Raw genomic sequence first — 13,753 nt, 5'->3', positions numbered from 1 at the left:
TCTAGACCCTTCATGATTTTGAATACCTCTATCAAATCTCCTCAACCTTTTCTGTTCCAAGGAGAACAACCCCAGCTTCTCCAGTCTATCCACGTAACTGAAGTCCCTCATCCATGGAATCATTCTAGTATATCTCTTCTGCACCCTCTCTATGGCCATCACATCCTTCCTAAAGTACATTGTCAAGAACTGGACACAATACTCCAGTTATGGTAGTGATTTATAAAGGCTCATCATAATCTCCTTTTGTACTCCATGCCTCTATTTATAAAGCCCAGGGTCCCGTATGCTTTCTTAACCGCTTTCTCAACCTGCCCTGCCACCTTCAACGATTTGTGCACATATGCCCCCAGATCTTTCAATTCCTGCACCCCTTTTAGCATTGTACCCTTTAGTTTACATTGCCTCTCCTCATTCTTCCTGCCACAAAATATCGCTTTGCACTTCTCTGCATCAAGTTGCATCTGCCATGTGTCGGCCCATTCCACCAGCCTTTCGATGTCCTCTTGAAGTCTATCACTACCCTCCTCACTGTTCACTGCACTTCAAAGTTTTGTGTCATCTGCAAATTTGGAAATTGTGCCCTGTACACCCAAGTCCAAGTCATTATGTGGCACTTCATGGACTTTCAAAAGGCATTTGATATACACAACATCAACTGCATTGCCCTCATCAACCCTCTGTTACCTTATCATAAAAATCAATCAAATTAGTTAAACATGATTTGCCTTTAACAAATCCAAAGGCTTTCCTTTTATTAATCCACACTTGTCCAAGTGACTGTTAATTTTGTCCTGGATTATCGTTTCTAGAAGTTTCCCCACCACTGAGGTTAAACTGACTGGCCTGTAGTTGCCAGGTTTATCCTTGCACTCTTTTTTTTTTTTTGAACAAGGGTGTAACATTTGCAATTCTCCAGTCATCTGGCACCACCCGCAGATCTAAGGAGGATTGGAAGATTATGGCCAGCACCTCTGCAATTTCCACCCTTGCTTCCCTCAGCAACCTAGGATACATCCCATCCGAACCGGGTGACTTACCTACTTTAATTACAGCCAGCCTTACTAGTAGAATCATAGAAGTTTACAACATGGAAACACAGGCCCTTCGGCCCAACATGTCCATGTCGCCCAGTTTATACCACTAAGCTAGTCCCAATTGCCTGCACTTGGCCCATATCCCTCTATACCCATCTTACCCATGTAACTGTCCAAATGCTTTTTAAAAGACAAAATTGTACCCGCCTCTACTACTGCCTCTGGCAGCTCGTTCCAGACACTCATCACCCTTTGAGTGAAAAAATTGCCCCTCTGGACCCTTTTGTATCTCTCCCCTCTCACCTTAAATCTATGCCCCCTCGTAATAGACTCCCCTACCATTGGGAAAAGATTTTGACTATCTACCTTATCTATGCCCCTCATTATTTTATAGACATCTATAAGATCACCCCTAAACCTCCGACTCTCCAGGGAAAAAAGTCTCAGTCTATCCACCCTCTCCCTATAAGTCAAACCATCAAGTCCCGGTAGCATCCTAGTAAATCTTTTCTGCACTCTTTCTAGTTTAATAATATCCTTTCTATAATAGGGTGACCAGAACTGTACACAGTATTCCAAGTGTGGCCTTACTAATGTCTTGTACAACTTCAACAAGACATCCCAACTCCTGTATTCAATGTTCTGACCAATGAAACCAAGCATGCCGAATGCCTTCTTCACCACCCTATCCACCTGTGACTCCACTTTCAAGGAGCTATGAACTTGTACTTCTAGATCTCTTTATTCTATAAATCTCCCCAACGCCCTACCATTAACAGAGTAGGTCCTGGCCCGATTCGATCTACCAAAATGCATCACCTCACATTTATCTAAATTAAACTCCATCTGCCATTCATCGGCCCACTGGCCCAATTTATCAAGATCCCGTTGCAATCCTAGATAACCTTCTTCACTGTCTACAATCCCACCAATCTTGGTGTCATCTGCAAACTTACTAACCATGCCTCCTAAATTCTCATCCAAATCATTAATATAAATAACAAATAACAGCGGACCCAGCACCGATCCCTGAGGCACACCGCTGGTCACAGGCCTCCAGTTTGAAAAACAACCCTCTATAACCACCCTTTGTCTTCTGTCGTCAATCCAATTTTGTATCCAATTGGCTACCTCACCTTGGATCCCATGAGATTTAACCTTATGTAACAACCTACCATGCGGTACCTTGTCAAAGGCTTTGCTGAAGTCCATGTAGACCACGTCTACTGCACAGCCCTCATCTATCTTCTTGGTTACCCCTTCAAAAAACTCAATCAAATTCGTGAGACATGATTTTCCTCTCACAAAACCATGCTGACTGTTCCTAATTAGTCCCTGCCTCTCCAAATGCCTGTCGATCCTGTCTCAGAATACCCTCTAACAACTTACCCACTACAGATGTCAGGCTCACCGGTCTGTAGTTCCCAGGCTTTTCCCTGCCGCCCTTCTTAAACAAAGGCACAACATTTGCTACCCTCCAATCTTCAGGCACCTCACCTGTAGCTGTCGATGATTGAAATATCTCTGCTAGGGGACCCGCAATTTCCTCCCTAACCTCCCATAACGTCCTGGGATACATTTCATCAGGTCCCGGAGATTTATCTACCTTGATGCGCGTTAAGACTTCCAGCACCTCCCTCTCTGTAATATGTACACTCCTCAAGACATCACTATTTATTTCCCCAAGTTCCCTAACATCCATGCCTTTCTCAACCGTAAATACCGATGTGAAATAGTCATTCAGGATGACCTTGTTGATTCTTAAGAGGCCCTACTCTCTCCCTAGTTACTCTTTTGCCCTTTATGTATTTGTAGAAGCTCTTTGGATTCTCCTTTGCCTTATCTGCCAAAGCAATCTCATGTCCCCTTTTTGCCCTCCTGATTTCTCTCTTAACTCTACTCCGGCAATCTCTATACTCTTCAAGGGATCCACTTGATCCCAGCTGTCTATGCATGTCATGTGCCTCCTTCTTCTTTTTGACTAGGGCCTCAATCTCCCGAGTCATCCAAGGTTCCCTACTTCTACCAGCCTTGCCCTTCACTTTATAAGGAATGTGCTTACCCTGAACCCTGGTTAACACACTTTTGAAAGCCTCCCACTTACCAGACGTCCCTTTGCCTGCCAACAGACTCTCCCAATCAACTTCTGAAAGTTCCTGTCTAATACCATCAAAATTGGCCTTTCCCCAATTTAGAATTTTAACTTTTGGGCCAGACCTATCCTTCTCCATAGCTATCTTAAAACTAATGGAATTATGATCACTGGTCCCAAAGTACCTCCTCTTTATTAATTTTTTAGCCCATCCAGTATCTCATCTACCTCCTCTTTTACTGTGATTTTGGCAACTTCTTCCTTGGTAAAGACAGATGCAAAGTACTCATTTAGTACCTCAGCCATGCCCTCTCCTTCCATGAGTAGATCTTTTTAGTCCCTAATCGGCCGCACCCCACCTCTTACTACCATTTTACTATTTATATGCCGAGAAGACTTTTTTGGATTCCCTTTTATGTTAGCCGCCAGTCTATTCTCATACTCTCTCTTTGCCCCTCTTATTTCCTTTCTCATTTCTCCTCTGTACTTTCTATATTCAGCCTGGTTCTCACTTGTATTATCAACCTGACATCTGTCATACGCCCCCTTTTTTTGCTTCATCTTACTATCTCTTTCGTCATCCAGGGAGCTCTGGCTTTGGTTGCCCTACCTTTCCCCCTCTTGGGAATGTACCTATACTGTACCCGAACCATCTCCTCTTTAAAGGCCGCCCATTGTTCGATTACAGTTTTGCCTGTCCATCTTTGATTCCAATTTACCTGGGCCAGATCCGTTCTCAACCCACTGAAATTGGCCCTCCTCCAATTATGATGTGGAGATGCCGGTGATGGACTGGGGTTGACAATTGTAAACAATTTTACAACACCAAGTTATAGTCCAGCAATTTTATTTTAAATTCACAAGCTTTCGGAGGCTTCCTCCTTCCTCCTCCAATTAAGTATTTTTGCTCTAGATTGCTCCTTGTCCTTTTCCATAACTAATCTAAACCTTATGATACTATAATCACTGTTCCCTAAATGTTCTCCCACTGACGCTTGCTCCACTGGACCCACTTCATTCCTCAGAACTAGATCCAGCAATGCCTCCTTCCTCATTGGGTCAGAAACACACTGATCAAGAAAGTTCTCCTGAACACATTTCAGAAATTCCTCCCCCTCATTGCCCCTTAATTATTACTGTCCGGATCTATATTAGGATAATTGAAATCCCTCATTATCGCAACTCTTTAGTTCTTGCACCTCTCTAATTTCCCTGCAAATTTTCCCCTCTATATCCTTCCTACTAGTTGGTGGCCTAAAGAATACACCCAGTGCCTCTATTGTTTCTTCTTTCTAACCAAATAGATTCTGTCCTTGCAGCACCATGCAAGAAGTATATAGTATAATGTTGTACGAGTGTTTCTTTCTCTTTATTTACCAATGCACTAAATAAATATTGTAAATGATATCCGCCTATTTGAAGACTACAACCATACAATTCTGTCCAGAGTATTTGAGCATTGGATGACGCAACTTTATCAGCAGTAATGTGATTATAAATAATCAAGCTGCCTTTTTCTATTTGAAGCATCTTTGATGGTTAAGGCCTGAAAGGGTTCCAAAGCTTAAAAACTTGTCTTCAAATGCAGGATATTCTGAGATAGTATTAATTAGTTTTAAAATGAATCACTTTGTGTACGTGTGTCAGTTGGCTGTTGCACAGGATTGAATCATTTAATTTTCTGTTTTTCTGCCGACAGACAGCAAAGAATATATTCATCGTTACACATCCAGATCAAGAATGTCTCCCTGTAATAGCTTCATTGAATCACTGCCTTTATCTACCAGTCATCATTTAAGTTTGTTTTGCACAAAGGAGAATGTCGAGCAATGCATAGCGTACCTCAGTCAGGCAAGTCACTTTTAAATTACTTTTCTTGAACATTTTTTAAAAGAATATGACCACGTTTGATTCTGTGATGCATACTTTCATTAAAGGATTCTCAGAGTGAAATGTTGACTTCCGTTTTTTTTATTGTGTGGTCACAATCACTTTGGGTCTTGTAGTAGCTTTGCACGTCTGCATAATGTGAAAAAAATTTTAAATCTGCAAAAAGAAATGGGTTTTCCCCCGTGCCTTTTTCTCTGGCCGCATTGGGGATTATTTATAAATCACTTGTGGTTCATGTGGTACATTCTTCCCTTTTACCAGAGGTCACAGCAAGTAACTTGTCCTCAATCATAACTTAATGTCAGTGTGCATCCTGTCAAAAATTGTACAGCAAATCAAAAAAAGGATTGGCTTAATAAGTAAAGGATGTGATGTTGCTAGCAGTAAGAAAATACGTCAGTAGAGCATTACTACCTCACAAGGCAAGATATGAAAAGTACTTTACTGGCCCATTACAAAATAAATTGTGTTACAGCTGTGTCGCATTCAGGAGTACTCGCAAAGTACAAGGAAGCCTAGCTAACTGCAAAGGGCTTTCTAATTTTCTTATCCTAATTTACACTAAACTGGAGGAATTAAATGTTCACACCACCCCGAGAACTGGAAAATACGAATGGTTAATGGACAAGTCTGGATCGATTAGGGAAAGCCAGCACGGATTTGTTAAAGGCAAATCTTGTTTAACTAACTTGATAGAGTTTTTCGATGAGGTAACAGAGAGTAGATGAGGGCAGTGCAGTTGATGTAGTGTATATGAACTTTCAAAAGGTGTTTGATAAAGTGCCGCATAATAGACTTATCGTCAACATTGAAGCCCGGGGAATAAAAGGTGCAGTGGCAGCATGGATACAGAATTGGCTAAGTAACAGGAACCAGAGAGTAGTGGTGAACGATTGTTTTTTGGACTGGAGGGAGGTGTAAAGTGATGTTCCCCGGGGGTCGGTACTAGGACCACTGCTTTTCTTGATTATATATTAATGACTTGGATTTGGGTGTACAGGGCACAATTTCCAAATTTGCAGATGACACAAAGCTTGGAAGTGTAGTAAACAGTGAGGAATATAGTGATAGATTTCAAGAGGATATAGACAGGCTGGTGGCATGGGCGGACACATGGCAGATCAAACTTAATGCAGAAAAATGCAAGGTGATACATTTTGGTAGGAAGAATGAGGAGAGGCAATATAAACTAAAAGGCACAATTCTCAGAGATCTGTGGGTTATATGTACACAAATCGTTGAAGGTGGCAGGGCAGGTTGAGAAAGTGGTTAAAAAAGCTTACAGGATCCTGGGCTTTATAAATAGAGGCATAGAGTACAAAAGTAAGGAAGTCTTGATGAACCTTTATAAAACACTGGTTCAGCCACAGCTGAAATATTGTATCCAGTTCTGGGCACCGCACTTTAGGAAGAATTTGAAGGCCTTAGAGAGGGTGCAGAAAAGATTTACTAGAATGATACCAGGGATGAGGGACTTTAGTTACAGGAGAAGCTTGGGTTGTTCTCCTTGGAACAAAGAAGGTTGAGAGGAGATTTGATAGAGGTATTTAAAATCATGAAGGGTCTAGACAGAGGAGATAGAGAGAAACTGTTCCCATTGGCAGAAGGGTCATGAACGACAGGACATAGATTTATGGTGATTGGCAAAAGAAACAAAGGTGACATGAGAGAAAACTTTTTTACACAGCGAGTGGTTATGATCTGGAATGCACTGCCTGAGGGGGTGTTGGAGGCAGATCGAATCGTGGCCTTCAAAAAGGCACTGGATAAGCACTTGAAGGGGAAAAAAAATTTCAGGGCCACGGGGATAGGGCGGGAGAGTGGCACGAGCTGGATTGCTCTTGCATAGAGCCGGCACGGACTCGATGGGCCGAATGGTCTCCTTCCATGCTATAACCTCTGTGATTCTAATCTAATGGAGTCTGCAAGGCTATGCGGAAAGAGTGCGGGAGTGGGACTAATTGGATAAGTCTTTTTCAAAGAGTTGGCTCAGGCACGATGGGCTGAATGGCCTCCCTTGCTGGAGTTGAGGATTTTGTTGATGCGTAATGGAGACTTGTCTGAAATGTAGTTAATTGATATGAGCTCTTTCTGTTTTCACTTGACTTACAATGTTTCTTTTCTGTAGTGGAGATAATGTATTCTTAAAATGTACCCGTTCCTTGAATTTAATGTACTGTAGCTTTTTAAAAAAAGTCAGGCATTTGATATCTTTTCAATATTTTAGGAGCTCACTATGTTGGGTTTTCCATCTCTTTATACTGAGGAGGTACAAAAAGAACTGAACCTGGTGGCCATTGTAAATTGCACATACGATCTGCTTCAGCTTCATCGGAAAGGCCTCCGTTCACTAGAAGAAATGGAAATGCAACATCTGAAGTCCAGTAGTGATATGGGCCATTTGTACCACAGCCAAGTTAAACTAAAGGTAAAGAGCAGAACTCAAGTAAAACCACCTTCATCTTTGTTTTGGTGCTGCTACAGTCATTTTCTTGCAGGTGGCAGATTAATAAATGAGGAAGAAAGCTGAAAGGCTTGCTTGTGTGTGATCTTTATTCTCTCGTATGTAGGTCCCACTATGTGTGTGCGTTTTTTTTAAAACTTGGGAGTACTTGGGCACTACTCTTTTCTATGCTACACTCCCCACCCAGCTCCCATCAGTGGCAGAGCCCTCAGTCCCCATGACTCTGCACACTGGAAGTCTTTTCCTGAGGCCCCTCTGCCTTATTCTATCTCTCTTCAACTTAAAAAACACTATTTATTTAACATGCTTTTGATCAGCTGCCCTAACTCCCGCCGTTTTCCACTCCGCCTCGTGAAGCATCTCGAGATGTTTTTGCTACTTGAAGTACTTTTGGATTTGACACTCACTTCCATTGTGTAAAATACGTACCCTCCAGGGAAGATTGAAGGCGGTTATTGCAAGGGTGCAACAACACTTTCCCCTTGCACGATTTTGGGCCAATGCTACTCTTCAATTGGCTTCCAAGCAAGATGTAATCAAGAGCTGGGTGGCCTTCTCTGACCTGATTTTTCATTTTCCATCTTTCTTCCTCTATAGAGGAAGTACTTGCCCACCTCTTGAGCAGGTTATCTTTGGAAGTCCTGAGTGGGAATTTTCAAGTGCAAAACCATGAATCACCAATTTGTGGTACACATGTTGGAGCATCAACATGCTATGCCATCAGTATAACTTTGTTTTTAATGCTGGGAGATGATTGTCGGGCTTTGACTAACCTGATTTAATGTTTTTAGGAACAACTGGAATTATGTCGTCGGGAAGTCATATCCCTTCAAGAAAAGGACAGACAGCTGCAATTGAAGAACCGAACTTTGCACAATTTACTGAAGAACGAAAAGGAGGAGGTAAAGACTATGTTTCCAATTAAAACTAAGTGCCTTCAATCCCACATCATTTTGTTCTTGCATTATGTTTTTACTTTTGTCAAATTTTGCTAAGAATTCTTAACTAATCTTGTGTCAATCTTAAAGCAAGCCAAAAAAGGTAAGAATTCCTCAGTTCAAGTGGAGAAAATCAATTCTTGTCAGCTGATCTGACTCACTTTTTTTAATTGATATGTTCTTCATAAATATTAGTGTACAAGGAAGAATTTGACATTTTATTTTGGGGAATGGGTAAGATGGAATACTTTACTAGACATCAATATTGCTGTGAAAAATTGACTTAAGTGGTAAAAGTCCATTTTGAGCTGGTCCCACTTTTTAAAAATTTCTTTAACAAGTTTAGAACCAATAGTGTACACTTCTTCCCCCACACCCCCCCTCCCCCAATTTATTCAACAGTACTATATCCTTATCAGTATGGAGGCCACTAAGATGTGCAGATGGTAGTGTAAATTCTGCTCATAATATTACCATTGTGGAAACTGGACTGCCTGTTCTAATAGTTTCAATTTCCTTGAGCGCATGATTTAACAGACACTTCAGTGCATTGCATTATTGAGCAAGTGCTGCCATGTCAGAGGTGCCATCTTTCGGGTGAGCTGATAAAATGAGGCCCAATCTGCCTGCACACGTGGTTGTAAAAGATCCCCATGTCGCTATTTGAAGAAGGGCAAGGAATTCTACCAGTCTCCTGGCCAGCATTCTCTTATCAAGAACAGATTATCTGCTCAATTTATCACTTGCTGTTTGTGGGACCTTGCTGTGCTGTGCACAAATTGGTTACTGTGTTTGCCTGTACAACCGTGACTGCGCTGTAAAAACAATCCATTGGTTTTGAAGCACTTTGGAACATCCTGAGGATATAATAAAATTATTAAAAAATGCAAGTTCTTCCCCTCTCCTCACTTGCTCTATGCTCACTAGCTCGAATCATAGAAAATTTACGGCACAAAAGGAGGCCATTCAGCCCATCGTGTCCGCGGTGGCTGAGAAACGAGCCACCCAGCCTAATCCCACTTTCCCTCATTTGGTCCGTAGCCCTGCAGGTCACGGCTCTTCGGGTGCACATCCTGGTATTTTTTAAAAATGAGTTGAGGGTTTCTGCCTCTACCACCTTCTCGGGCAGTGAGATCCAGACCCCCACCACCCTCTGGGTGAAAACAAATGCCCTCATTTTCTCTCTAATCCTTCTACCAATCACTTTAAATCTGTGCCCTCTGGTTATTGACTCCTCTGCTAAGGGAAATAGGTCTTTCCTATCCACTCTATCTAGGCCCCTCATCATTTTGCATGCGCACTCTCTTGTAAATGAGGAGGTGCTAAAATCCCACTTAAGCACTTGAAGGGAAAAAATTTGCAGGGCCACGGGGATAGGGCGGGGGAGTGGGATGAGCTGGATTGCTCTTGCAGCGAGCCGGCACGGACTACCATTCTATGACTCTGTGACAGCATTTCACGTCTTGGTGTCTTAACTTTACCCTAGAAAATGAATGTTGCATTTTTCAATCTTCTCTCTGTAAACCTAAAGCTCCACCAAGTGCACTTTGCAAATTTTGAGCTGGTATCTGGTCCTTGATTAACTTCCTTTTGAGGCACTTCCCACCCCGTGGACAGTACAGTTCTTTTAAAGACTCAACCAGCTGACTTGCAACTCCACAATAGAGACACAGTTTTCACTGGAGTGCAGGATTTCCATGGAGACAATGGAATGAATGTCCTAAAATCTGTGTGAGATATTTGTATGAAATTCATCAAGTGCCTCGACTTGAAAGACTCTGGAAAAATACAATTTGAAAAATGTACTGCCCTGATTTAGCGTTTGGATTGGACACTTTTTTAATGTGATTGATAAGCACATTCCGTATTGAAATTCCCTTAAATTAGACGGCCATATTTTAATCTCCCAGCTACTTTTAGTTTGTGGATTTTTGTTTGGCTTGCCCCCAAAGGTTAAAGCTAAATGGTTGTACTGTTTGCTGGATGCTGTGCTGTATTGATTCTCTATCACAAAATATTTCATGGGACCCTGTCTAACAGTTTTTTGATTTTAAGTAACGTTTAATGTTTTTTTTCTCTTTAGATACACAAATTGCAAAATATAATAGCAAGTCGCGCTACTCAGTACAACCATGACATGAAGAGAAAAGAGCGGGAGTACAACAAACTGAAAGAACGCTTACACCAGCTGGTAATGGATAAGAAAGATAGAAAGCTGAGTAAGTATTCCTGGGATCACACAGTCGTTAGTGGGGGGGGGGGGGGGGCAGTTTTTATAAACCAGGTAAAATGGTAGCTTCAGTTGGGGAAATGGGCCCCAAAGCTTTAGTTTTTCACCATATGGATCACTTCCATGGATTTGAGTGGGCAATGATCCAGGAACATTATTGACTTGAGAGGTGCCGAGTTACATATTTGTAACAAGTGTCACTATATAATACACACTAGTTGAAGAGAATACTTTGTGTTAACAGTCAGTGCCAAACTCGAGTGACATGACTACAATCCTCTAACCTGGATTGTGCACAAGTAATTTCAAAGCACTCATTCACATGAGACAGATTATGTAGATTGCTTATATAAAATATTCTTTCTGTTGCAAATACTGCTTTGACGAGAGCACGAGCAAGAGAGTCAATCCTCTACATTAGACTGATTCTCTCAGTCGTTCAGTCACCACTCTCCTATAACAGTGGCGCAATAAACGTCTTGTTATCCAATTTCTCATGCCATCTACTAGCATTTCTAAGGTAATGCATGCAGAAGGAATTTACAGTTTAAAACACCTTAATAGGGGGTAATTTTTAAATTTTGGCCATAGTGTAAAACAGGCAATTATGGGATGGGCCTCCTGTTATAATCCTCTCCCGATTTTGCATCTCTATTTTTACTAGACGGGGAAAGATGTCCCAAAATTTGGCGAGCCACGGATCAGAGTACCAGCCCTCCCAAAAGGCTGGCTGTTGATTTGGAGTAAGCAGATATTTCAGTGGTTAAACCCACTAGTTCTGCATACCACTCATATTTTATGTCAAAGTGGCAGGAAAACATTTGTTGTTCTTTGCAAATTATTCTCTATTGACGCATTTAAAACACTCTGATTTTCTTTTAAAAGGTATTGACGTCCTTAATTATGTGGGTCGGTCTGATGGACGACGGAGTGCATGGAGGACTGGAAAAACAGAAGCCAAGTACTGTATAGTTATATAAAGATCTTGCACGTCTCTTGTATTGCACTACATGCAGACAGAAAATAAGTCTCCATGATTTCTGTCTGCAAAATTATAGCTCAATAATTTTTTTCCATTTCTCTCCCCAAAACTGCAGGAATGAAGGGGAGATGTATAAAGCCCTCATAAATAACTATGAATGGCATCATAAAGAGCTAATGGTGGAAAATATTGAACTGAAACAAGTTCTGCAGCAAATGAAGAAAGATATGATGTCCATACTTAGTCGTAGAAAGCAGAGGCCAAAAGAGAATGTGGAAGATAGCAGCGGTATAGTGAGTTTCACAATACTGTTTCTATTAATGTGTGCTTTCAGTTTTTATTATGAAACTGTAACATTTTATTCCATTGAACTATCATGCTTACAAAAATCATAACATAGAATTACATAGAATATACAGCACAAACAGGCCATTCGGCCCAACTGGTCCATGCTGGTGTTTATGGTCCACACGAGCCTACTCCATTCCTACTTCATCTAACCCAATCAGCACATCCTTCTATTCCTTCCTCTCTCATGTGTTTATCTAGCTTCCCCTTAAATGTATCTGTTATTCTCCTCAACTACTCCTAATGGTGGTAAGTTTCACATTCTAACCTCATAAACATCTATGAATGGCATCATGAAGAACTAATGGTGGAAAATATTGAACTGAACCAGATTTATTAGTGACTATCCTTTATTTATGGCCCCTAGTTCTGGTCTCCCCTGTACGTGGAAACATCTTCTCTACGTCTACCCTATCAAACCCTTTCATAACCTTGAAGACATCTTTCAGGTCATCCCTCAGTCTTTTTTCCAGAGACGAGAGCCCTACCCTGTTCAATCTTTCCTGATAGGGATAACCTCTCAGTTCTGGTAAATCCTTTTTTCACCTTCTCCAGTGCCTCTATATCCTTTCTATAATACGGAGACCGGAACTGTTCACATCTGGATAGTTTTCTGCATTCTTGTAGATTTAACCCCCGCCCCACTCCACCACAACCATGTGTAAAATGTGATTGTTGTTGATCATAAAATACAAGCTTTGATTATGGCGAGATATTTTATTGAATTGCATAAATTTGTTCAGATGATTGTACTTTATACTGTTTCAAATAGCACTGCATCTATGTGATATGGTGATTCGTGGGGCCGCAGTTCATCTTTTCAATGTAACATAGCGCACAAACGAGTGTTGAGTACCTCTGCTTCCACTTCTGTGAATAACTAAACCAAATACAAACGCTGACATTTCTCGATAAGGAGCTGGCGTTCATACAACTTTCGGACATGATTGGATAATGCACAAGTCAACTTGTTGCAAAACATAAGCAACATCACAATGCGTAATCATCCTCTTTCTCCATCCCTTAAATTCACTTTCCCTTTCATGGTTCAGGAACACAGCAAATTTCTATCAACCAGCACAGTGAAAGTGATTTTCAAATGAATTTTGGATTTAAAACTGTACCTTTTGGGTGATGCCTTAACTCTTGGCAGTACTTCATGAACCAAAATTAAGAATATTTAAATGCCCGGCAAACAGCTGGTTCTGCTTTTTGCCATTTAAAAATTTACAGCAATTCAGTTTCATAGATGTCACTGCAATTGGAATCTTCGAGGATTAGTCCCAAGATGCGCTAGAGATAAGATGCCAGTGCAGGAGACATACGGCCTCATTTATGGTAAGGGTCTAGCATTTGAGCCACATCAGCAGAAGTATGATCCAAACCTCTCAGTGAGCAGGCAGGAGTAACCTCGAAAGATGTTATGGCAGTGGAGGCTTCCACAGGTGAACGTGTCTGACTCCAGGAAGAACCTGCAACAGATTCTGAGTTTGGAGTTTCTATTTTTTCCCCCTCTGATTCCCAAAGTTACACTGAAAATTAGGACCAGCAGAACAAAGTGTTCCAGATATGACGAAACTAGCTTCAGAAACCTTTAGTACTCTGACCTCCTTGCTCTCCAGGTGATGTATCTTTTTCCCCATACTGGAAAAGTAGGCCCCTTTGTCGAAAGAGCAGGCACCATTCAGATATGTAACCCAGGTCACCCCAATACTGACTTCCCAGCTATTGAACAGGACACAGAGTGTGGTCTTCAGGGCCGACAAGGCCGG

The 13,753-nt window shown here is 41.4% G+C and overlaps 1 protein-coding gene across 5 annotated transcripts in view; it reads left to right on the top strand.

Annotated features, from left to right (window-relative positions):
- The window catches only part of ssx2ipa (synovial sarcoma, X breakpoint 2 interacting protein a), a 60,729-nt gene that overhangs the window by 39,720 nt on the left and 7,256 nt on the right, over positions 1-13,753 (top strand). For all 5 annotated transcript variants that reach the window (XR_010963813.1, XM_067989801.1, XM_067989800.1 and 2 more), the window contains 6 exons: positions 4,829-4,980; positions 7,247-7,447; positions 8,275-8,385; positions 10,505-10,640; positions 11,537-11,612; positions 11,749-11,926. Coding sequence is in view for 4 of the 5 variants with exons in the window: in XM_067989801.1 (XP_067845902.1) it covers positions 4,829-4,980; positions 7,247-7,447; positions 8,275-8,385; positions 10,505-10,640; positions 11,537-11,612; positions 11,749-11,926 (854 nt within the window). In the remaining variant the exon portion in view is untranslated. The remainder of the gene's footprint in view (positions 1-4,828; positions 4,981-7,246; positions 7,448-8,274; positions 8,386-10,504; positions 10,641-11,536; positions 11,613-11,748; positions 11,927-13,753) is intronic.

The sequence above is a fragment of the Heptranchias perlo genome, chromosome 9 (genome assembly GCF_035084215.1).
Source record: "Heptranchias perlo isolate sHepPer1 chromosome 9, sHepPer1.hap1, whole genome shotgun sequence".
In the NCBI taxonomy this organism is placed as follows: domain Eukaryota; kingdom Metazoa; phylum Chordata; class Chondrichthyes; order Hexanchiformes; family Hexanchidae; genus Heptranchias; species Heptranchias perlo.
Note: the sequence above shows the minus strand (reverse complement) of the source record. Positions and strands in the feature narration are given on the sequence as shown.